Source organism: Saimiri boliviensis, chromosome 1, assembly GCF_048565385.1.
Source record: "Saimiri boliviensis isolate mSaiBol1 chromosome 1, mSaiBol1.pri, whole genome shotgun sequence".
In the NCBI taxonomy this organism is placed as follows: domain Eukaryota; kingdom Metazoa; phylum Chordata; class Mammalia; order Primates; family Cebidae; genus Saimiri; species Saimiri boliviensis.
Genome location: NC_133449.1, coordinates 199,761,354 through 199,784,512, shown reverse-complemented (window position 1 = coordinate 199,784,512; position 23,159 = coordinate 199,761,354). Strand labels below are relative to the sequence as shown.

The following is a 23,159-nucleotide window of genomic DNA, read 5'->3' as shown; positions in this document are numbered from 1 at the left end:
ATACCTGAATTCACATAATATAGGCCACATACTTTGGCCCATGCATCGAACTTAACTTGAAAATATGTTATTAAAAAATTAGTTGCCAACATTTGGGTACTTAGCTACTTTTATTTTGAAAAATAGTCCCATTTAAAAGCTTCTTGAAAGACTGGATGATTGTACAATACTGATACACATTTTAGAATGTAACTGAGTGGTGGGAAATTTCTTTTCTTTTCTTTTTGAGACAGAGTTTCATTCTTGTTGCCCAGACTGAGTGCAGTGGCTCGATCTCGGCTCACCACAACCTCCACCTCCCAGGTTCAAACAGTTCTCCTGCCTGAGCCTCCTGAGTAGCTGAGATTACAGGCATGCACTATCACGCCCAACTAAATTTGTACTTTTTCTTAGTAGAGACGTGGTTTCTCCATTTTGGTCAGGTTAGTCTCTGCCCTCCTCAGCCTCCCAAAGTGCTGGGATTACAAGTGTGAGCCACCGTGCCCAGCCGGGAAATTTCTTTAGATGGGATAGGTATTCCTTAGCTGGCTTCACTAATTTGTTACCTTTCTGACTTGGTAGTCGTTTGAATTTGACACCCCTGTTAAAGTTCTTGTCTCTTGAGTATCACCAAGTCACCTGTGTGAAACTGAGGTGTGAATATTATTTGTATTTTTCAGGAAAGGAATACAAGACATCATAAAAACTCCACCCTATTACTCTTACTCATAGGTTCAGAACTTCAGATGAGGTGAGTTCCATTTCTAAAATGACTCCTATTTGTATGAATCTCTTCAACAGTTGCTCCTGGACTTTCTAGGATCATACAGATTTATTCTTATAAACTCACAGAACATGGTAAAACCACTGTCTCTCAGGAGTCCCCTCTGGCATCTGTTAAGATAAAGACAATCTAAAATGACTGGCCCTTCTGTATTCAAATCTCTGAAATAGGGTTTGTTTGGTTTGGAATAAATTGACTATAAAATGACAATCACATAAGATGCCATAATGTTTTTATTTGAATAATAGTAATTATAGAAGTGTTAGCTTATGTTCATTCTGTTTTCAAGAAATAATTCTTATATGGTGACTTATTAATTAACTTGTTAATTTCCATCAAACTGTTTGATGAATATCAGCATTCTGAGAATCAGTTATTACATGTGCTGTACCATGAGATAAATGTCAATTGAGAAAAATACTAGATGTAGTATTGGAAAGTTTTGGCTAGTGAAATCACTTTATTCACGTGTGATTAAGTTGGTCATTAATTTAGAACTAAGAAATAACTATTAAACAGTTTGTACAGGATAACAAGTTCTTCTGTACAATACCTCAAGTTCATCACAAGAAAGTTCTCTTACTATGCAGCTATCTTGATATTTTTCATGCTATGTATTTCTGACCTCAGTTTTGGGGGGTGGCACTTTCTTTTCTAATTAAGTTACTTCTATGAGAAAGCTCATAGGGCTTGGTTTGCTTATGTAGTTTATCTTCTCTTTTCTTCATAATTTCTTGAAAGTGAATTTTCTCTTCTAACTTCTTATCTTCAAGCTCTTGGGCCTTGCATATTGCATCTTCTTCTTTTTGGATCTTTAGCTTTTCCTGCCACTGTTACAGAGAGAAAACGTCATCCACATATGATTTTCCATGAAAAAATGCATATCAATGTAGCTGCTGAAAATGCAGATTCTTACATACAATTATCCTCTTTGTTTTTTTCCATGACATTCCTCAAAAAATTTTTATCTATCTCACTGGTAAAACATATGTGTCACCTATTAGAATGCATGTAAGTCCCACAAAATAGAACTTCCTTAATATATTTAAAGATTATAAAAGCATTCAAAATAAGACATTATAGGTTTTATATTTCTACATTCCAAATAGTTTTACTTTCTTCATCAATATTGGTATTTATATGACAGTATGGGTTATATAATGAAGTACCAAATGAAAGCAAAACAGAAAAATACAGAAAATACAAACTAAAGAGAAAGGCAAAAACTCTAATACTATTCCATATGAAGCTGAAAATGAAATTATTAGGTAAATGTAGACTATGCAGAAGACCAATAAAAACACCTCTAAAGAATGTATCTTATTGGCCAAGATCATTTTTCTTTCTATTTTGCTTGCACTTAGCTTTTTCACTTTATAACCCATGCTGTCATGTAAATAGTAGTATATCTGAAGGCAAGAGCCCTAAGAATGAGTCACAGTATTGTAAATAATAATAATCAGTCAAACATCATTATGAAAAAAATATATACTTCTAATATATTTGATGGAGGAAATGATACAAACAGGTAGTAAACACTTTATGCTGGGTAAAATATTTGGGGCAGAATGACTCCTGGTATGAAATATTGAAAATTCTAAGGATTTTCCAATATTGACTGCCAATTCAGTCTTTTCCAAAGACCGCCAATGCTGTGTTTTTGTCACTTTCAGCTCATGCATATACACAAATGATCAGTCTGAGATTAGCAACCTATCAATTAATTTATAGATTACTATACATACCAGTACTGTGAATCACAAATAACATTTGTCATATGGGATATTCATATAATAAAAAGCGGAGCTAAGCATCAGAGTCCACAGCATGTCACTCAGCTTTGACGAACACAGTAAAATTTTGTAAAATGTTAATATATTCATATTAGAGTCAACATGACAAATAAAAGCACAATATCAAATCCATTATTTATTCCCAGTTAAGTCTTAATTACATAAGAAATACAAAAGTACTGGACTTATCTTAAGATTGTATTTATACACAGTTGTTACTCATATGTTTGGTTTCTCAGGAACCAGTTTTGCATAAAATATATGGAAATTTAAGGCAAAACCCCCAGAACATTCAGGCACAGGCTGAAATTCATGCTATGGTTTTGTCTACAAGTTCTATGATACTCAACTATGACACATTATTTTTCTCATATAACAAACTAAATAATCTATTTTAAGAAAATTATCAATTTTGTTAGCATAGAAGTTATAGTTGGTATAACAATGACAGTATCCATAAACAAAGAGAACTAATCTATCCTGTATAAAATGTGCATATCTATTTAATCTAGGTCATTGGTACGTGGGAGAGGTGAGTTGGTGATTATACCATTGTCTTCGTTTGTATCTGTTTGAAATTTTTTCATAATAAAAGTTACATTAGTTGAAAAAAAAAAGAAAAAAGAAAGATTTCAATGGGTCTCATGATTTTGTTTCTTAAATTCTGAAAAATCAAAAGAGAATTAATTCTTAAGAACTGCCAGTAAAATAGAATTCTTGGTTTCACAAACAGCATGTATAAAAGTATCGATACATATAAAAGCAGCCAAAAAGGGGCATATTATCATCACTGTCCAGAAGACAGCTTTTCCCCCTCTCCCTCTTCTTAGAATTTGGAATGGCTAAAATTCACCATAATGTCAAAATCCTTCTTTCCATTAGGCTTAGGAAAAAGCATACTTTCTTTTTGTCTCTGCTGACCATGACAACAGTTCAATTTGAGTAAATAATTGTATTTTCTTGACCTTATCTGCCATTATTATTGTCTGTTGTGGTAGCTAGGAGGATGAAAAAAAATATGTTTGAAATTGATGGGAAATGGAAGCACCATTTACTTATTTATTCAACTTACTCAGTGATTCAATGATCATGCTACGGAATACTAGCAATGTATAAGGTACCTTAATATCTCCTGAGCAAGAATGTATATTTTCTATTTCCTACATATGATAACCTCTCAACAAAAGTATGTTGGATTAGAAGGAGAATTAATATCTGTAGCTGAGGAAATGTGCTTTTGTTCTTCTTTGTCAATATCCCACCCTCCCACCTCTAATTTTGATTAGGAGTTATGAGCCAAGAACTTGAACAGCTATGAAAAAGTAGAAGGGAAACTAGATTTAGAGTAGGGAAATCTGTTTTTGTGCATAGACTCCATCATTTACTTAAAACATTGAGCAAGTAACTGAATTGTAAACAAGTGTTTGTTTTTCTTATTGGTAAATGTTATATAGGGTTGTGAGGACTAAACTAACTAATGTAAGAGCATTTTGCAAAGCATAAAATATAAGTACAAAGCACTATTGCTATGCCCATCTGAAAAGCAGTGGTATATACATGAATACTGAAAAAAATGTAATATTCAGAGATACTTCAATAAACCTTCCAAAATCAATACTATGAAGTACTAGTTCATTAAGCTAGCCACACATCAAACAATTTGGATCTATAAGTTTTCAAGCATATTTTCAAAAAGGATTTCTTTATCTTTCTTTAGCTACAATATAAGCAGGCCCATGGCAGTGATTACTTGGATAATGCTTATACCCTTAGTAAAAGGAAAAGAGAATGGATGGCTGTTAGGCTGTATCTCTGTATCTCCGTTATTCATAATACTTTCCTCTGTCTCTTTAGCCCTATACAGCCCAAAGTAGTTATGTGTGTGTGTGTGTGTGTGTGTGCGTGTGTGTGTGTGTGTGTGTGATGTTGGCAAGTTGCTATCTCTTACAGTGCCTTCTACGTTACTTAGTTGACTTAATGACTAAGAAAATATAGATGTTGAAATTTATAAAACATTTGAAATTTTTGAAGATTTCCTACACATATATTAGTTTCTCAAAATTTTGTTAGTGAATATTGCAGCTCTCACTTTGTGATTTCAAGGTATCAGTCAGTCTCCAAAACCCAATACTTATAGCTATTGCTAGAGTGGCTTAATTACTAGCTATGTGGTAAAAACTATTTAATGTGATCAGTAAATAAAATAATCTTTTCACAAGATTACTACTTAAAGGTAATGTGAAAAAATTATTAATTTAATCACAATCTGATAGATAATATTAAACTACTAGTAATAAAATTAAGCACATAATGGTATATAGTTTATTTAAAAACATTATGTAGTTTATTTAAAGAAAACAAAAAATATTTTCTTTCATACTTCAATTCTGCTCCTAAAAAGAACTAGACATAAAATAACTTGTATTTGGTAAAAAATTATCAACTAAATATAGCACAATGAATTAAAGTGTCTTCTGTGAATGGCCTTGTATTGCCACTGCTTTTTTTTTTTTACTTATGCTAAGAACAAAGTGATTAACAGTCTTTCTGATCTGTCAAGGGTAAAGAACGGTCACTGAAAATTGAGCCAAAAGATTTCTGTTCTGTTATTAGAACTACACTGCAGAAGAAATCAGTGTTCAGTGTTCAATATAAGACTCTTGTCACAATAAATCAGTACTAATTCAGAAAACAGGATTAAGCTAGTATTTTACAAATGACAGAAGGCCAAATTTTCTGTAACCCAATGAAGACACTAAGGTGTATAGATAACATAGTGAGATATGATTCAGTTTGGCAAACCAATCATGGCTCTACTTTTAAATTCCACATATTAAGGTTTCAGTCTCAGAACTGCATATTATAATTTAAAGTGCCTTTAAAGGAACAAAGCTTTTGCTGCTAGTTAAAAAAAAAAAAATCAGTCTTACGTGATGGTCAATGATTTTTGCCAACTCTTTATCTGCCTTGGTGAAGAAATCTGGACGTGGTACCATGGGAATGTCCGATACAGTAGGATGTTTCCTTCAAAAGAGCATAAGAACAAATCCAATATTAGGTATAGCTATTCCTATTCCCCAGAAATAGACAGAATTGTAAGTCATAATTTATTACTAGGCATTTTGATTCTTCATTGTTAACACGAAGTATTTACTTTGTGTAGACTACAGTATGTCAGCTTTTAGGTTTTGTAAGCCATCTTGGGTCAGTAAAAGTGATAATTTTGAGGGTAGGACATGACGTATAGGATAATCAAAGTGCCCAACCCCAGACACAGCTCCACAACCCTGGAAGTTCTAGTGGAAACCTAAGCATAAAGATTTGCTCTAAGATATGATGAGAAATGATGTGATTTCAATACATTTCAAAAGTCTTTTTATTACTAAGGGTGGAATTATGGTAGACATACTAGCATAACTCAAAGAAATTGTTAGCAGAACAAAGCTGGGCTTCAAACTAAGGAAGACTTAGTGTTAACTTATCCACATAATTATTGTATTATTAAAGTTATTATGAAGAAACTGTGTGAGTCCAGGAATATGTAAAGTAATAAGACGGTGATAGAAGGTGGTTTTGAGGGTGGGAAAGTGGGTGTAAAGGAGAAAGTCTTTGGGAAGAGCCTAAAAAGAGGCAGCCAGTGAGAAATTTTCATATCCAAAAAAATCTAGTCAATTTCTAAGACTGGAACTCATTTTTTCTGGCTTCTGCCTTTTCCATTCCAGTGTACTACATTCTTGATACACTTATTTCATCAGGTTCTGTTGGTCCACACTGCACTAAGATCTTCTCAAACCTTCCCAATTACCTTCATCTCCACCATCACTTCCCTAGGCCGAGCCACCATAATCTCTCACCTGGACGAAGGCTTCATGTTCAGAATTCCCGCATCTACCATTCCTTACCCACTTTACTCTTGTCTCTATACAATAGCCATAATTTTTTTCAAAATATATAGTGGATCATGTCAATCTCCTACATCAAACTCTTCATTATTTTTCCATTAGCTTTAAGATTAAGATTACATTTTTAAGGAAAGCTTCAAGTAGACTGTGCATTTGCTAAAGTGGTTTCGGCTGGTTTCTCCAGGTATCTTTCTTTCCTTTATTTGCTTGGGTCTATGCATCCTTAATGCAGAGGCTTTCTTGCAGTTGCTGGAATGTATGTTGTTCCAGCAATGCATGTTGCTTGTTTTCACATGCTGTCATTTCTTTCTCTAATGCCTTTCTTCTTCCTCTGTCCCTGCTGTGGGACTGGTTAATGCCTACTCACACTTCAGCTCTCAGTTCATGCCCATTACCATGGCTATCAATCTACCCTGAACATTTCCTTTCCTAATACTTCAATTTGTAATTTTACATTTATCATGTGGCTGTGTGAGTTTTATGATTTCCTGCTAGAGTATGAGCTACATGATCATGGAGATTTTGCCCATTTTCTTACCATTGTTTCCTCAGTGCCAAACACAGTGGCACTAGATAGTCAATGAATGTTTGTGTGTTTGCTGAATGATTAAATGAGTAAATGAAAACTATGATATGCTTTAATACCCTTTATTTTCCAAGTCATCAATGAGTCTACCATATAACACTCTTGTGTTAGTGGAGTAATATCCAGTATAGCAAATGGAGGGCATCTCAGGAGACACGTTGAGAGTAGAGTTGATGGCAGGAGTTCAAAAAAAAACAATGGAAGTGACAGGCAAGCATGGAAAATGGAGCCCTCTCCTAAGTTAATAATAGTCAGAAACATTCTGTGGCAGAAAAGCACTGAGCTTCTTAATGCATGCAGAATAGGGCCTCTAGCCATTCTATTAAAGTACTGTATTAAAGGAAAATACGATCCTAGAAAGGTGTAAAATTGGATGTAGGGGCTGACAGTTGGTTTAACTAAATTCATTCAGTGGAATTGGGGAAGTTTTGATACTCAAAGAAATCTGCCAAATGCTGTAAATAGATAAATAAAACAGAATCTTAAAATGATTTTAAGGTTAAAAGTATTCAAGCAAATTGCCTAAAGTTTTTTCTTGAACAAGAAGTGTTTAAATTTAAAAAAAAATGTAGACAACATAATATCGAAAGACCTTTAAAATGGGAAAAATAAATGAATATGCTTATACATATGTAATTTCTTAGTTACCTCAGTTTAATTTTGTGCTAGAAAATAAAAATGTATAGAGAATATAATGAAAGATAACATGAGACATGAGAGAAGTAAACATTCAAGGATAGGAACAGAAAAAAAATAGTAAAATATCTAAGCATATGGACTCTCTACTTAGGCAAATCTCAAAGCAAATTTTGGTTCTACAACTTAGCATTATTAAATCCCTCTGTTCTTCAGTTTCTTCATCCTTAATATTGAAAAAATAATAGCACCTGCCTTATTATGTTTTCACAAGGAATAAAGAGGGATTAGACATAAATCAAACACTAAACAAGTTTTAGCTGCAATATTGTTATCATCTCCATTGTCAAAAGAATTCAGAGGAAAAAGCTGTGGTGTTTAGCTGGTATTATCAATTATAAGAAAAAGGAATGGAGGACTAGACAATTTTGTCAGCATTAAATGAGATGTAGAATTTTGACATTTGAAGTTAAATGAACAGTAGAGAGAGACTTTTCAAGAAAGATCGTATACTATTTTTTTAGGGCTACTTTAACAAATTACCACAAACTAGAAGGCTTAGATAAACAGAAATTCATTCTCTCGTAGTTCTGGAGGCTACAAATGCTATATCAGTGTTAGTAGCCTTGGATAGTCCAGAAGTTTTGGGGGAAAATTTATTCTTTGCCACTCTTAGCTTCTAGTGACTGTTGGGTCTTTGGTATTCCTAGGCTTGTAGACACTTCACTACTATCTCTTTCTCTATCTCTCCATGGCCTTTTCCTTCTATGACCCTATGTGTCCTTTACCTTTCTGTTTCTTATAATGACATTCGACTTTCTTATTTTTAATTTTTGTGGGTACACAGTAGGTGTATATATTTATAAAGTATATGAGGTGTTTTGATACAGGCATGCAATGCATAATAGTCATATCATGGAGAATGGGTTATACATCCCCTGCAGCATTTATCCTTCAGGTTATAAAAATATACTTTTTAAGTTATTTTTAAATGTACAATGAAGTTACTGTTTACTATAGTCACCCGGTTGTGCTGTCAAATAGTAGGTCATATTCATTAACAATTCCTACCTTCCCCCCCACCACTATCCTTCCAGCCCTAGTAATAATCTTTCTACTCTGATGTCCATGAGTTCAATTGTTTTAATAGTATAAAGAAATGTTTTAAGGGATACTGTCATTGAATTTAAGGTCCTTAACCAACAGCAAGAGAGCCTTAACATTATCCTCAGTTTTCCTAAACTTTAGACAGGCCTCTGACCTCTCTTTTCTTAGCACAATATTCACTTTAGAACACTTTCAATTATAAATTTTCTCTTTGCCTTTTTGAGATGTAAATATTCTCCCGTCCTCTCGGTAGTTGTATAACCCAAAAACCTGGAACCATTTATCTTAAGCAAAAAAAAAAAAAAAAAAAGAAAGAAAGAAAGAAAAGAAAAGCTGGAGGCATCAACACTGCCTGACTTCAAACTATTACAAGCCTACTATAATCAAAACAGCATGGTACTTGTACAAAACAGAGATACAGACCAATGGAACAGAACAGAGGCCTCAGAAGGAATGCCACACAACTACAACCATCTGATTTTTGACAAACCTGACAAAAACAAGCAATGAGAAAAGTATTCCCTATTTAATAAACGGTATTGGGAAAACCGGCTAGCCATGTGCAAAAAGCTGAAACTGGATCCCTTCCTTACAACTTATATAAAAATTAACTCTAGCTGGATTAATGAGTTAAACATGAGGCCTAACACCATAAAAACTCTAGAGGAAAACCTAGGCAATACCATCCAGGACATAGACATGGGCAAGGGCTTTATGACTAAAACACCAAAAGTAATGGCAACAAAAGCCAAAATAGACATATGGGATCTAATTAAATGTAAAAGCTTCTGCACAGCAAAAGAAACTATCAATAGAGTGAACCAGCAACCAACAGAATGGGAAAAAATTTTTGCAATCTACCCATCAAAGGGCTAATATCCAGAATGTATGGAGAACTTAAACAAATTCACAAGAAAAAAACAACACCATCAAAAAGTGGGCAAAGGATATGAACAGACACTTTTCCAAAGAAGGCATTTATCCAGCCAACAAACATTAGAAAAAAAGCTCATCATCACTGGTCATTAGAGAAATGCAAATCAAAACCACATTGAGATACCACCTCTGGTCAGTTAGAATGGTGATCATTAAAAAATCAGGAGACAACAGATGCTGGAGAGGATGTAGAGAAATAGGAATGCTTTTACACTGCTAGTGGGAGTGTAAATTAGTTCAACTATTGTGGAAGACAGTGCGGTGATTCCTCAAGGATCTAGAGCTAGAAATACCATTTGACCCAGTAATCTCATTACTGCGTATATAACCAAAGGATTATAAATCATTCTGTTATAAAGTTGCATGCACACATATGTTTATTGTGGTACTGTTCACAATAGCAAAGACTTGGAACCAACCCAAATGTCCATCAGTGATAGATTGGATAAAGAAAATATGGCACATATATACCGTGGAATACTACACAGCCATAAAAAACGATGAGTTCATGTCCTTTGCAGGGACATGGATGAAACTTGTAACCATCATTCTCTGCTGAGAACTGACACAAGAACAGAAAACCAAACACCACATGTTCTCACTCATAAGTGGGTGTTGAACAATGAGAACACACAGGCACAGGGAGGGGAACATCACACACTGGGGCCTGGGAGATCAGGAGCTAGGAGAGGAATAGCAGGGAGTGGGTGGATTGGGGAAGGATAGCATTAGAAGAAATACCTAATGTAGATGACAGAGTGATGGATGCAGCAAACCAGCACCATGGCATGTGTTTACCTATGTAACAAAACTGCACAATCTGAACGTGTACCCCAGAACTTAAAGTATAATAAATGTGAGAGAGAGAGAGAGAGAGAGAGAGAGAGAGAGAGAGAGAGAAGAGGGGAGGGGAGGGGAGGGGAGAAGAGAGAAAAAAAAGAAAAAGAAAAAAAGAAAAGAAAGAAAAGTACCTTCAAGAAAGATAGCCACCATCTGTCTAGTCTCTGTGGGAGGTCCAGGAACCTCACTTAGGTAAGTCACAAGCAGCAAACATATCACATTGACCTAATCACATGAATCAGCATGCTTTCTAATGTGCTCCAGTGTGTTTCCACTAGCTAACCCCAGTACTTACACATCCTCCTTTTTTTTTCAAAAGAGTTGATTTTAATTTCTCTCTTCCATTTCAATAGTCTTGGATAAACTCCTTTTTGGCTGTTTAATTTGTCCAGTACAATTTTTCTTTGACACACTATAATTCAGGATCCTTAATTATATCTCCAAAAACTCTCTCTCCAAACAAGGTCACATTTATAGGTATAAGGAGTTAAGACTTAGTCATATCTGTTGGGAAACACAATTCAACCTACTACAGATGACAAAACAGGAACAAAGTCTCAGAAAAAGAAAAAAGAACTCATTTCAGAAAATGTATATAGACTGACATGGCTGGAACTGAGACTACATGGAAGGGAAGAGGGGGTGAGTAATTTATTCATTCATTTATTCAAACATTTATTGCAAGAGGATGTTGTTATTAGGAGTGTGAGAAGAAATAATAAGAAAAAGTTTTGATTCTTCTCTCCAGAAACTTGTACTTCACATGGAGGAAGACATATAAAGAGCCATTCACAGTATACTGGGAAAATGGCAGTAACACATGGTTCTTTGAAGTAGAAAGGTAGGGAGCTGCAATTATTTAACTTAGTCTGAAAGTGGGTAAGAGAGATCTACCTGGATGGATTGTGCATGATTGTCTCAATAGGATGATGATTAGATTCATGAAAAGATACATATAGGACATGTTCAGTTTCTTTAATAGTTCAAGGATGAGAAATGTGCAATGATATTTACAGGAAAAGGTGTGAGTATGGGATAATGTAGTTCTTTATGCAGAGTGATGGTTTTTTAAGTCTCCAAAGCTTTCCTGAAGACATACTAGTATAAAGTGAGCATCCCCTTAGACAGGAGGTATTCCCCAGGAGCAGGAGGCATGCACAGGCTTCAGGCCTCTTTATTCTTACATCTCACACTCTGACCTAAGATTTGGTGTGAAAGCATCAATTCAGTGGATAAAATATTGTTTTTTATCTCAGGAAAACTACAATAACCATTGGAATTATCCAATGGGGGAAGATGTTTTATCAATTAAACAAACCGTGAACTCCATTATTTCTTAACAATTGAATGACTTGCCCCCTTATTCCACTTTTTGAGGAAAATTGGGTACCATAGACTCATTGGTTGTAGGGCTTTTCTCAGTACATTTATTCTCCTTTTTGAGATTCATCATAGATTAATGACCTCTCAGTGATTTCAAACATAACTTGCTCCAATTAATTGTATACATTGGAAGCTTACTTTATTATTATTTGGCTACCAGAACCTTTTCTTTAGCTACCTTTCTTGTCTTAGTTCTAATGTATTTTCTTCTGATGAAAGCCTTACTTTCTGAAGGCAACAACAAGTCCATGGTATAGACAGAGTCCATGAAGCCTTGATTTCTTTTAGAAGAGAATGGTATTAGAAACCTGAATCTGGGATATATGGTGGTAGACTGAATGATTCCTCAAAACTTTTGGAGTTAAGAGGGATGATATCAGAAATAAAAATACTTAAACCACTCTAATAGCATAAGAAAAATCATCTTATATCAAAAGATCATGAGTTCATGTTATTTTTTATTAAATTAACTTTCTTTTTAACTTTCTCTAAGAACTTATCACTCAAAGTTATCTCTCTCTTAATTGGCTTTGTGGTTTTATACTAAAGAGGGTCAATTACATTATATATTTTAGTTGCACAAATCATGTTCAATACTTAGAAATTTCCTTTTTCGTTGTTGTTCTCAGAGCCCAAACAGGTTAACATTCAGATTGTCACCTTAGAACTATTATGGAAGCAATAATTATTTGAAAGGAAAATAAATTCCTTCCTCTCTTTAAGGTAAATTTAAAATATATACAAGTTCAAAACAGCTGCTATTTCAGATAGAATAACATAAAATCAGCAAACAATAGCAATAGAAGTTACAATACAGAGAAATAAATGCCTTTAAGGGTTTCTAAAAATATGCTTTTGTTTTTCTCTAAAATTTCACTTACTTCTTTTTCCATGGTCACTAGTGTCACAATCATCTATCATGGGAATTTTTATGTTAAATTATAATTTATTACAAATACGTGAATAAATTTAATCTCAGTATTGCTATTAAGTACAATTTCCAAAGTCTTTAGGATTTCTGTTTGTCAGTGAAGAGAGTAGCCTGCATCAGATCAATGACCTAACAGATAACAATTGCTATGAGAGCCAAAGATTATTTAATAAAATCTGTTTAAAAGCATTCATGATACATTAAACAACAGGATTTGGAAGGCCAAAATACCAGAGAGGAAAAACCTTGAAGAAGTAAGTAACAAGCTGCAAAATCCACTTTTTTTTTTTTTTAGAGCATTTCTCTGTTTATTTCATGGAGTGAAAGGTAAAAAATTCAGGCAGAGAAATTTTCATCAGAACTTGAGAAGCCAGGAGAGTACTTGGCAATCTTACAGGGCTGAAAAAGCAAAAAAGAGTTTAGAGCTGCTGAGGTGGCCAGGCAGTTCACAAACTTTACAGTTTCTTAAAATGTGGGGCTCAAATCTACAAAACTAGAGAGGCCTTGATGAACACCTTGGGCTCTCCTTTAGGACTCTTGAAAATTTTCACTCTGGGGTTAGGTCAGAATCGCATGTAGATTTAACTTAAAAGGTAGATAACCCTAGAGTTAGTTCAGCTACTGGTTGGATAAAAATGCTCTATCATCAATCAAGATGCATAGCACCTCTGCTATATATAGTATGAGCCAGGAGTCTTTGTCATTTTTAATACAAAAGATGCAGCACTCAATAAAAGATGATAAGGCATACTGGGCAAATCTCATACCCTGAAGGTTTGTATTGGAGTTACCAATATGGATTTTAAAATAACTATGATAAATATATTGAAATAAATAGCCAAGTGAAGAATTTTGCCAGAAAACTTGAATCTATCTTAAAATTCACATACTACTTATAGAATTGGCGAAAGAGCAGTAAGTGAAATTAAGAAGTTGGTAGGTGTATATAACAGCAGATTAACATAGCAGAAAAGATTAGTGAATTGGAAGATAGGTAAATACAAATCTTTAGGCTGAAGCAAGGAAAAAAAAACAGGCAGAATATACAGAAAAGAATGGAAGAGACATATATGACAGTGTTCCTAGTAGCATTGTTTATATAAAATGGAAAATAAATATTTACCAATACTTCAAGGGATAAATTTTGGTAGATTTATAAAATGGAAATACTTTAAGTATTTAAAAACTTTAAATACTTTAGCTACAATAAGTGAAGTCTAGATACAACCACATAGAAGTTTGAGCACAAAAAAATTTATGGAAATAGAGAGGTTGACATGCAGATATAAGTAGTCCAGAGAACTGCTGTGAGATATTATATAAGATCACCATCTCCAAGGGACATAGTCATTAGATTATTTAACATCAGTAAGAAAGAATAATTTTTAAAGGTAGCTAGCAAAAGGGTCGTTTTTCCTGTAAAGAGAAACCCATCAGACTAACAGAAGACTTATGAAAACCAGAAGATATCAGGGGCGCATTTTCAGCATTCTGAAAGAAAATAAATGGCAGCTAAGAATTTCGCAACCTGCCAAATTGAGCTTCATAAATGAAGGAGAATAAAGTTTTGCCCAAACATGCAATTTCTAAGGGAATTCATCACCTCCTAACTGGCCCTACAAGAGACACTTGAGAGAGTTCTACATATGGGGATGAAAGAGTAATACTTGTTCCCACAAAAGCACATGCAAGTACATAGCCCATGGTCCCTACAAAGCAAGTGCACAATTGAGACTATGACACAACTAGCTAACAACACTATGAAAGGAACAAAACCTAACATTTCAATATTAATCTTATAAATAAATAGCCTAAATGCTCCCCTTAAAAGACAAAGTGGCAAATTGGATTAAAGACAAGGCAGACATATTCTTCTGCTGTCTTTAAGAGACCCATCTGACATGTAATGACATACATAGGTTCAAAGTAAAGGGATGAATAAAGATCTACCACACTACTGGAAAACAAAAATGAAGAAGAATTGCTATTCTTAAATCGGATAAAATTAACTTTAAATCCACAACAGTCAAAAACGACAAAAAAAAAAAAAGCATGACATAATGATAAAAGGTTCAATTCAATAAGAAGACTTAACTATCCTAAATATATATGCACCCAATATTGGAGCACTCAGCTTTAGAAAACAATTACTTCTAGACTTAAGAAAATACTTTGATAGCCACACAAGAAAAGTGGGGTACTTAAACACCTCACTGATAGAATTAGATAGTTCAATGCAGAAAAGTAAGAAATTCTAAATTTAAATTTGATACTTGACCAATTGGACCTAATAGACATCTACAGAATCATCCCCCTAACGACCACAGAATATACATGATTTTCATCTGCATATGGAACATACTCTAAGATTGACCACATGCTCAATCATAAAACAAGTCTCAATAAATTTTAGTGAAAATTATACCAAGCATCCTTCTTGGACCACAGTGGAATAAAAATATAAGTCAATACCAAGAAGAATTCTTGAAACCATATAAATACATTGAAACTAAACAACTTGCTCCTGCAGAACATTTGACTAAACAATGAAATCAAAGTAGAAATAAAAAGTTCCTTGAAACAAGAATCTACAAAGAACTAAAACAGATTTATAAGAAAAAAACAAGCCCATTCAAAAGTGGGCGAAGGATATGAACGAACACTTTACAAAAGAAGACATACATGAGGCCAACAAACATATGAAAAAATGTTCATCATCACTGGTCATTAGAGAAATGCAAATCAAAACTACATTGAGATATTATCTCACACCAGTTAGAATGTCGATCATTAAAAAATCTGGAGACAACAGATGCTGGAGAGGATGTGGAGAAACAGGAATACTTTTACACTGTTGATGGGAGTGTAAATTAGTTCAACCATTATGGAAGACAGTGTGGTGATTCTTCAAGGACCTAAAAATAGAAATTCCATTTGACCCAACAATCCCATTACTGGATATATATCCAAAGAAGTATAAATCGTTCTACTATATGGACACATGCAGATGAATGTTCATTGCAGCACTGTTTACAATAGCAAAGACCTGGAACCAACCCAAATGCCCATTGATGATAGGTTGGACAGGGAAAATGTGGCACATATACACCATGGAATACTATGCAGGCATAAAAAATGATGAGTTCATGTCCTTTGTGGGGACATGGATGAACTTGGAAACCATCATTCTCAGCAAAGTGACACAAGAACAGAAATCAAACACCGAATGTTCTCACTCATAGGGGGTTGTTGAACAATGAGAACACATGGACACAGGGAGGGGAGCATCACACAGTGGGGTCTTTTGGGGGGAAACGGGAGGGACAGTGGGGGGTGGGGAGTTGGGGAGAGATAGCATGGGGAGAAATGCCAGATATAGGTGATGGGGAGGAAGGCAGCAAATCACACTGCCATGTGTGTACCTATGCAATAATCTTGCATGTTCTTCACATGTACCCCAAAACCTAAAATGCAATTTAAAAAAAAGTTCCTTGAAACAAATGAGAATAGAGAGACAGAACATACCAAAACCTCAGGGATGCATCAAAAGCAGGCAAGTTTATCTTGCTAAGTGCCTACTTCAAGAAGATAGAAAAATCTCAAACTAAACCAAAAGCTACCAGAAGAAAATAAATAACTAAAATTAGAGTGGAACTAAATGAAATTGAGACCCCCCAAAACATACAAAGAATGAATGAAACAAACTTTTGGTTCTTTGAAAGGATAAACAAGATTGATAGACTGCAAATTAGATTAAAAAAGAAAAAAGACAATATCCAAATAAGCAAAATCAGAAATGACAAAAGGTGACACATTGCAACTGATCCCACAGAAACACAAAGATGCTTAGAAACTGCTACAAACATCTCTAGGCATGCAAACTAGATCTAGAGGAAATGAATGAATTCCTAGAAAAATATAATCTCTCAAGATTGAACCAGGAAGAAACATAAATCCTAAACAGACCAATCGTGAGTAATAAAGTTGAATTAGTGATAATAAATCTACCAACCAAATAGCCCTGCACTAGATGAATTTACAGCCAAATTCTACTGGACATAAAAAGAAACTAGTACAAATGCCACTATTCCAAAAAAATTCAAGGAGGAAGGATACCTCCCTAACTCATTCTACAACACTAGTATCATCCTCATACCAAAATCTGGCAAAGACATCACAGAAAAAGAAAACTACAGGCTGATGAACATAGATACAAAAATCCTCAGCAAAATGCTAGCAAACTAAATCCAGTAGCACATCAAAATGTTAATTCACCATGATCAAGTGGGCTTTATTCCTGGGATTCAAGATGGTTCAACATATGCAAGTCTACAAATATGATTCATCACATAAAGAGAATTAAATTTCAAAATGATATCAATAAATGCAGGAAATGCATTTGATAAAATCCAACATCCCTTCATGAAAAAATCTCTCAACAAACTAGGCATCAAAGGTACATCCCTCAAAACTCCTAGCCAACAACATACTGAATGGGTAAAAGTAAATGCATTACCACTAAGAAGTGGAATGAGACAAGATGTCCACTCTCACCACTTCTATTCTACTGGAAGTCTTAGCTAGAGCAATCGGGCAATAGAAAGAAATAAACATCATTTAAATAGGAAAAGAGAAAGACAAATTATTTCTCTTGCTGATATGATTCTACATTTAGAAAACTAAGGATTCCACCAGAAGGTTCCTAGACCTGATCAACAAATTTATGAAAGTCTCAGGGTAAAAAATCAATATACAGTAATCAGTAGTATTTACTATTTTAATGTTTAATTTTTTGTGTGGGTACATACTAGGTATATCTATATGGTACATGAGATATTTTGGTACAGGAATGCAATATGTAATAATTACATCATGGAAAATATCCCCTCAAGCTTTTACCCTTGGGCTGTGTTATAAACAATCCAAGTATGTAGAATTAAATAATCATTGACTATATATCCCCTATTGTGTTATCAAGTACTAGATATTAGTCATTCTTTGTAATTTTTTGTACCCGTTAACCATCCCCACTCCCCTCCCTCCTGACTCTCCCTCTACCCTTCGCTACATCCAGTAAACATCCTTCTTTATCTCCATGAGTTCAATTGTTTTGATTTTTAGATTCCACAAATAAGTGAGAACATGTGATGTTTGTCTTTCTGTGCCTGGCTTATTTCACCTAACATAATGAACTCCAGTTTCAACCATGTTGTTGCAAATAACAGAATCTTATTCTTTCTTATGGTTGAGTAGTACTTTATTGTGCATAGGTACCGTATTTTCTTTATTCACTCATCTGTTGATGGACACTTAGGTTGTTTTCAAACCTTGGCTATTGTGAACAATGCTGAAACAAATATGGGAGTGTAGATAACTCTTCTATATATGGGTTTCCTATTTCTTGAGTATATATCCAGAAGTGAGATTGCTGGATCCTATAATTATTTTTAGTTTTCAGAGGAAGCCCCATACTGCTTTCCATAGAGGTTGTATTAATTTACATTCCCACCAATAGCTACGAGGAATCCCTTCTCTCCACATCCTCTCCAGCATTTGTTATTGCCTCACTTTTTAATTTGCATTTTTCTGATGATTAATGATGTTGGTCACCTTTTCATATGCCTATTTGGTAATTATATGTTTTCTTTTGAGAAATGTCTACTGAAATATTCTTCCCATTTTTAATCAGATTGTTAGAATTTTTCTATAGAGTTGTTTGAGGTCCTTTTGTATTGTGGTTATTAATGCCATACCACATGATAGTTTGCAAATATTTTTTTCTTATTCTGTGAGTTATCTTTTTACTTTTTGATTGCTTCATTCACTGTGCAGAAGTTTTTAAACTTTATATGATCCCATTTGTTTACATTTGCTTTGCTTGCCTGTGCTTGCGAAGTATCAGTCAATAAATATTTGCCCAGACCAGTGTCCTGGAGTTTCCCCAATGCTTTCTGTTAGTAATTTCATAGTTTGAGGTATTACACTTAAGTCTTTGATACATTTTGATTTGATTTTCATATAAGGCAAAAGATAGGCATCAAGTATCATTTTTCTGTATATGGCTATCCAGTGTTCCCAGCACAATTTATTCAAGAAAGTGTCTTTTCCCTCAATACATTCTTGGCATCTTTGTTGAAAATGAGTTCACTGTAGCTATCTGTATTTGTTTCTGAGCTCTCTAATCTGTTCCAATTGGTCTATGTGTTTGTTTTTATGCCAGTACCATGCTTTTTTTGGTTACTATAGCTCTGGAGTATAATTTGAAGTCAGGTAATGTTATTCCTCGAGTTTTGTTCTTTTTGCTTAGCATGGCTTTGGCTATTCTGGTACTTTGGGATTCTATATAAACTTTAGGATTGTTTTTCATATTTCTGTAAAGAATGTCATTGGTGTATTCATAGGGATTGCATTGATCTGTAGACTGCTCTGGGTAGTATGGACATTTTAACAATATTCTTCCTTTCCATGAACATGAAATATCTTTTCATTTTTTATGTCTTTTTCCATCTCTTTCATCAGTGTTTTATAGTGTTCATTGCAGAGATTTTTTTTTACTTTGGTTAATTCCTATATATTTAATTTTATTTGTAGCTTTTGTAAATGAGATTGCTTTATTGATATCTTTTTCAGATTGCTCATTGTTGGCATATAGAAATGCAGTATGCCCATGTAATAAGCCTGCACATGTAATCTAAATCTGAATCTAAAATGACAGAAAAAAACACACAGTGTAATTTTATTTAAAAATATTCATAACAATATATACAATTTTAAAGATGCATATGTTTATAAAAGACTATGAAGAAAAGCAACAAAATGAATTAAACATTTCAAGATAGTGGTTCCTTCTGTAAGGAAGGGAGAGCCAAGTGATTAGGGAAGGATATGAAAAGAGTTTCCAGTGTCAGTAATACTTATTTCTTAATCTGAGTGGTAAGAACTTTGGAGCTAGCTTTACTGTATTATTATCATTACTACTAGTACATGCATGTTATTTACTTCATATATATTACACATTTAACAATTAAAAGATATATAGGTAAAAAGTATATTTCAGTATAAATTAAATATGTTATGAAGTAGCAGTTTGCCTTCTGTAGTACCTACGTAATTACCAAGAACAAGAGCTATGAAGGCACTTTTGTATAGGCAATTTGATGAATAAGATTTTTAGGTGTAAAATATAGTTATGACAAAATCCAAACAGGCTAACCATATATTGGGCTTGGTTCTTGTACCTAGATAGGGCCAATATTAATTGCCTAAGAAATATCTCAGGTGCTATTATTCAAACTATCCCAAATAATTTAATAAACTATTTACTAAGAGGCTGGTAGTATTGAAGGTTTTCAGTGGATAAGGTAGCATCTCTGTTCATCCAGGCAGTATTACTATCTGAAGCTAGCATGTGGCCCCACTCCCAGGCTTTCTAACATTTCTTGTATTAAGGTTTCTGGCCTCACAGGCTGGGGACACCAAGGAACTTGATCTCACTTCAGTCTGCTTCAAGGCAGGGATCTATTGTTTTTCCCTTTTGGGCATTCAGTATTTTGAGTAAACTGTATTCAACTCCAAACCTGCTTTCTCATCTTCTCTTTTCTTAGGCTTTATTTTTTCCCCATACCAACTGGATCTCACTATGTCATATTCCTCTGATTGCCTTCATTCAGCTTGGCCAGGTTTGGGCTGTGTCTGGCCAGAAATATAGAAGGGCAAAACCTTCCTGTAGCTTTAAGGGTTAACGTGGCTCTGCCTCTCCAGGTCCCAGTGAACGACCACTTAGGTTACCTCTCCATTCTGCAGGAATCACTAACAAATTGTGATTTTTTTTTTCATAAAGAAAATAGATTTGCCCTCCACTTAACATTATTCATCTAATGTCACATTACCTTTTATAAGGTTCTTTAATTTTCTATAGTATTTATCCATATTTTACTAGGGTGATAAGGGAAAAGAAAACCAATCCCTTTTCTATCATGCATTTGCTTTCTCCAGGTAGAATTTGCAGAAATCAAGACCAGAAGTCAGAATTCAAACTGACTAGAACTATTCCAAGGCTTTGAAAGTCCCTGAATATCTTACCAGTTCCTCCCCTACAACTCAGTTCAAAAAGGTCAGTTTATCATTAATAAAATTATATCCGAAGTAGAACTGTTTAATTCTTCAGTAGTTTTTCTCCTAATTTCATTTTGTTTCAGTATTCTTGGAAACCATGGATCATCCTGGAATCTAAAAGTTTTCAAATCCTTAGAGACTCATTTAACTATAACTTTCACACTCAGAACTCCACCTGGTCAGATGTAATCTTTTATGCATCTTAAAGCAGAAGGTTAAAAAATAGATGATTTTCTGTGCACAAAAATAAGATATTTTTATTTCAGTTGAATAATTTTGATTTTCCATTTTGGAGGACTGATTGGTGCAAGTAATAAGTCATAACTGACTATAGTTCGAACACTAGATTTATTTCCTTTGACCCTCATTAGCTTGCCCAAATCACAAAGTGTCAAGATTGCAGCTGCCTATAAAGGGAAAGATTTAATGCACAAATATTTACAAGAAAATTATACAAAGATAAAAAAAAATCTAGCACTAAATCAGTTTCCTTGACTGCTTTTTAAAGGGAGGTCCATAAACAAAGAACTTGTTCTTAACTTGACTATTATTTTTGCCATTACCTATTCCCACATTAAAAATATCTTGTAACTATTTAATTGATCTTGTTTTATAGTTCCTTGTATTTTAAAACATTCTATAGATGCAGTCGGCTCATTGAGAGTTAAAATACTGTTCTGCTCTCACCCTTCTAACATCTACAGCCTGGGAAATTATCTCATTTCTGCTTGGCATGAAAAAGTGCCAGCCAAGGGCAGGCTCCAGGGTCCTTGGGCTTCTGCCATTCCTCGTGATCCCATCCCAAGGGGCTCCGTCTCAGACACCAGCTTCTACAGTTTCAGCCTGACTTGTCCTTGCTATCCTGTCTATTGATCTGGTGGTTTCCATATACAGCTCCTGCTGGAAAGTTTCAGGTGTCACGATCACATTGAGTAGAGCCTAGCAAAGCAACTAAGAAACTCAAAAAGTCAAAGACTTTTTGAATTTTAATTCTTTTTCAATTCACTGAGTCAAAATGGCAATTCTTCCTGCATTCGCAGACACAAAATTTTACAGTCCCGGGCCAAGAATGATCTGCTGCCTCCCTAGCATTACAGAATCATCGTTTTCTGTAGATTATCTACCATCTTCTATATTAACCTATCCATTAGGATCAGGGTATTTTCATCAAGGTCATAGCAGATATTAATCTGTGTGGTTATCACAACAGAATTGTGACGTGACTGACGTCAAAGACATGTCAAAAGACACAGTAAAATTTTGTTATGCAAATGGTTTTACAAAGCAGGAGAAAACATAATGTGCTCCCAGGCAGAGGCTCCAGAGTAACTCAGAAATAAATCTGGAGAGATGAGTAGGAGTAAGTAAGTGAGGATAATGGCGCTTATGACTTAAGTGAGTAGATGTATCAAAGTGTCCTTTAAGAGATAAGGCTGGTGGAGAACAAGTGAGAATTTCTATTTTGAATGTATTAAGTATCTTCTTACACCAATTGAAACTGGTTGCTCCCTGGGCCTGCTGTGTTGCTGTCATGCTGGAAATACTCCTCACCTCTCTTCTCTGTTAGGATCACTGCTTTCTGTACCCACTATGTTCTTTTTCCTTGATTTATTCCCTTCATCTGGGAGCGTACATTCTTAAGAAGCTTCTTAAGACATGGTCAGTTGATGATAGATAACCTGAAACCTTTTGCTATTTGAAATATTTCATACTGATATTTGAAATGATACTTCAAATATGGAAAGATATTTGAAAATGCCTTTTTTCTACCTTCACATTTGATAGATTGGGGGCAGGCATATGTTCAAGTATCATTTGTTATCTCAACTCTTACTACTCAATTTGAAGAACAAAATAGATTCTGATAAATTTTTATATGAAATCTTATCTATTTTCCAAATGCTATGAACCAAATATATTTGAAGAAAAGGGATATTTATAATTCTGTAGTGGATATTGCTGTTCCCCAGTATTGAGGTGACCTATGCACTGCCTTCTTGCCTCTGGTGCTGTACCACCTTGATTTTGAGTCCAGTACCATCCTGATTTTCAGGCATTTGTAGTTTTGTCTACTTATTTATTGCTAATTTTCTCAACAGACAAATGCTGAAATGTCAACAAAGCACATGTTTGCTTCTTGCTCATGTGTCTGATGCAGTTAATAGGA

The 23,159-nt window shown here is 34.4% G+C and overlaps 1 protein-coding gene across 4 annotated transcripts in view; it reads right to left on the bottom strand.

Moving 5' to 3' along the window:
* Window positions 1-978: 978 nt before the first annotated feature.
* Window positions 979-23,159, bottom strand: part of TMEM232 (transmembrane protein 232) — a 342,108-nt gene continuing 319,927 nt past the window's right edge. For all 4 annotated transcript variants that reach the window (XM_074382794.1, XM_074382800.1, XM_074382803.1 and 1 more), the window contains 2 exons: window positions 5,487-5,580; window positions 979-1,593 (listed from right to left, as the gene is read on the bottom strand). In XM_074382794.1, coding sequence (XP_074238895.1) covers window positions 1,390-1,593; window positions 5,487-5,580 — 298 coding nt within the window. In that variant the 3' untranslated portion in view covers window positions 979-1,389. The remainder of the gene's footprint in view (window positions 1,594-5,486; window positions 5,581-23,159) is intronic.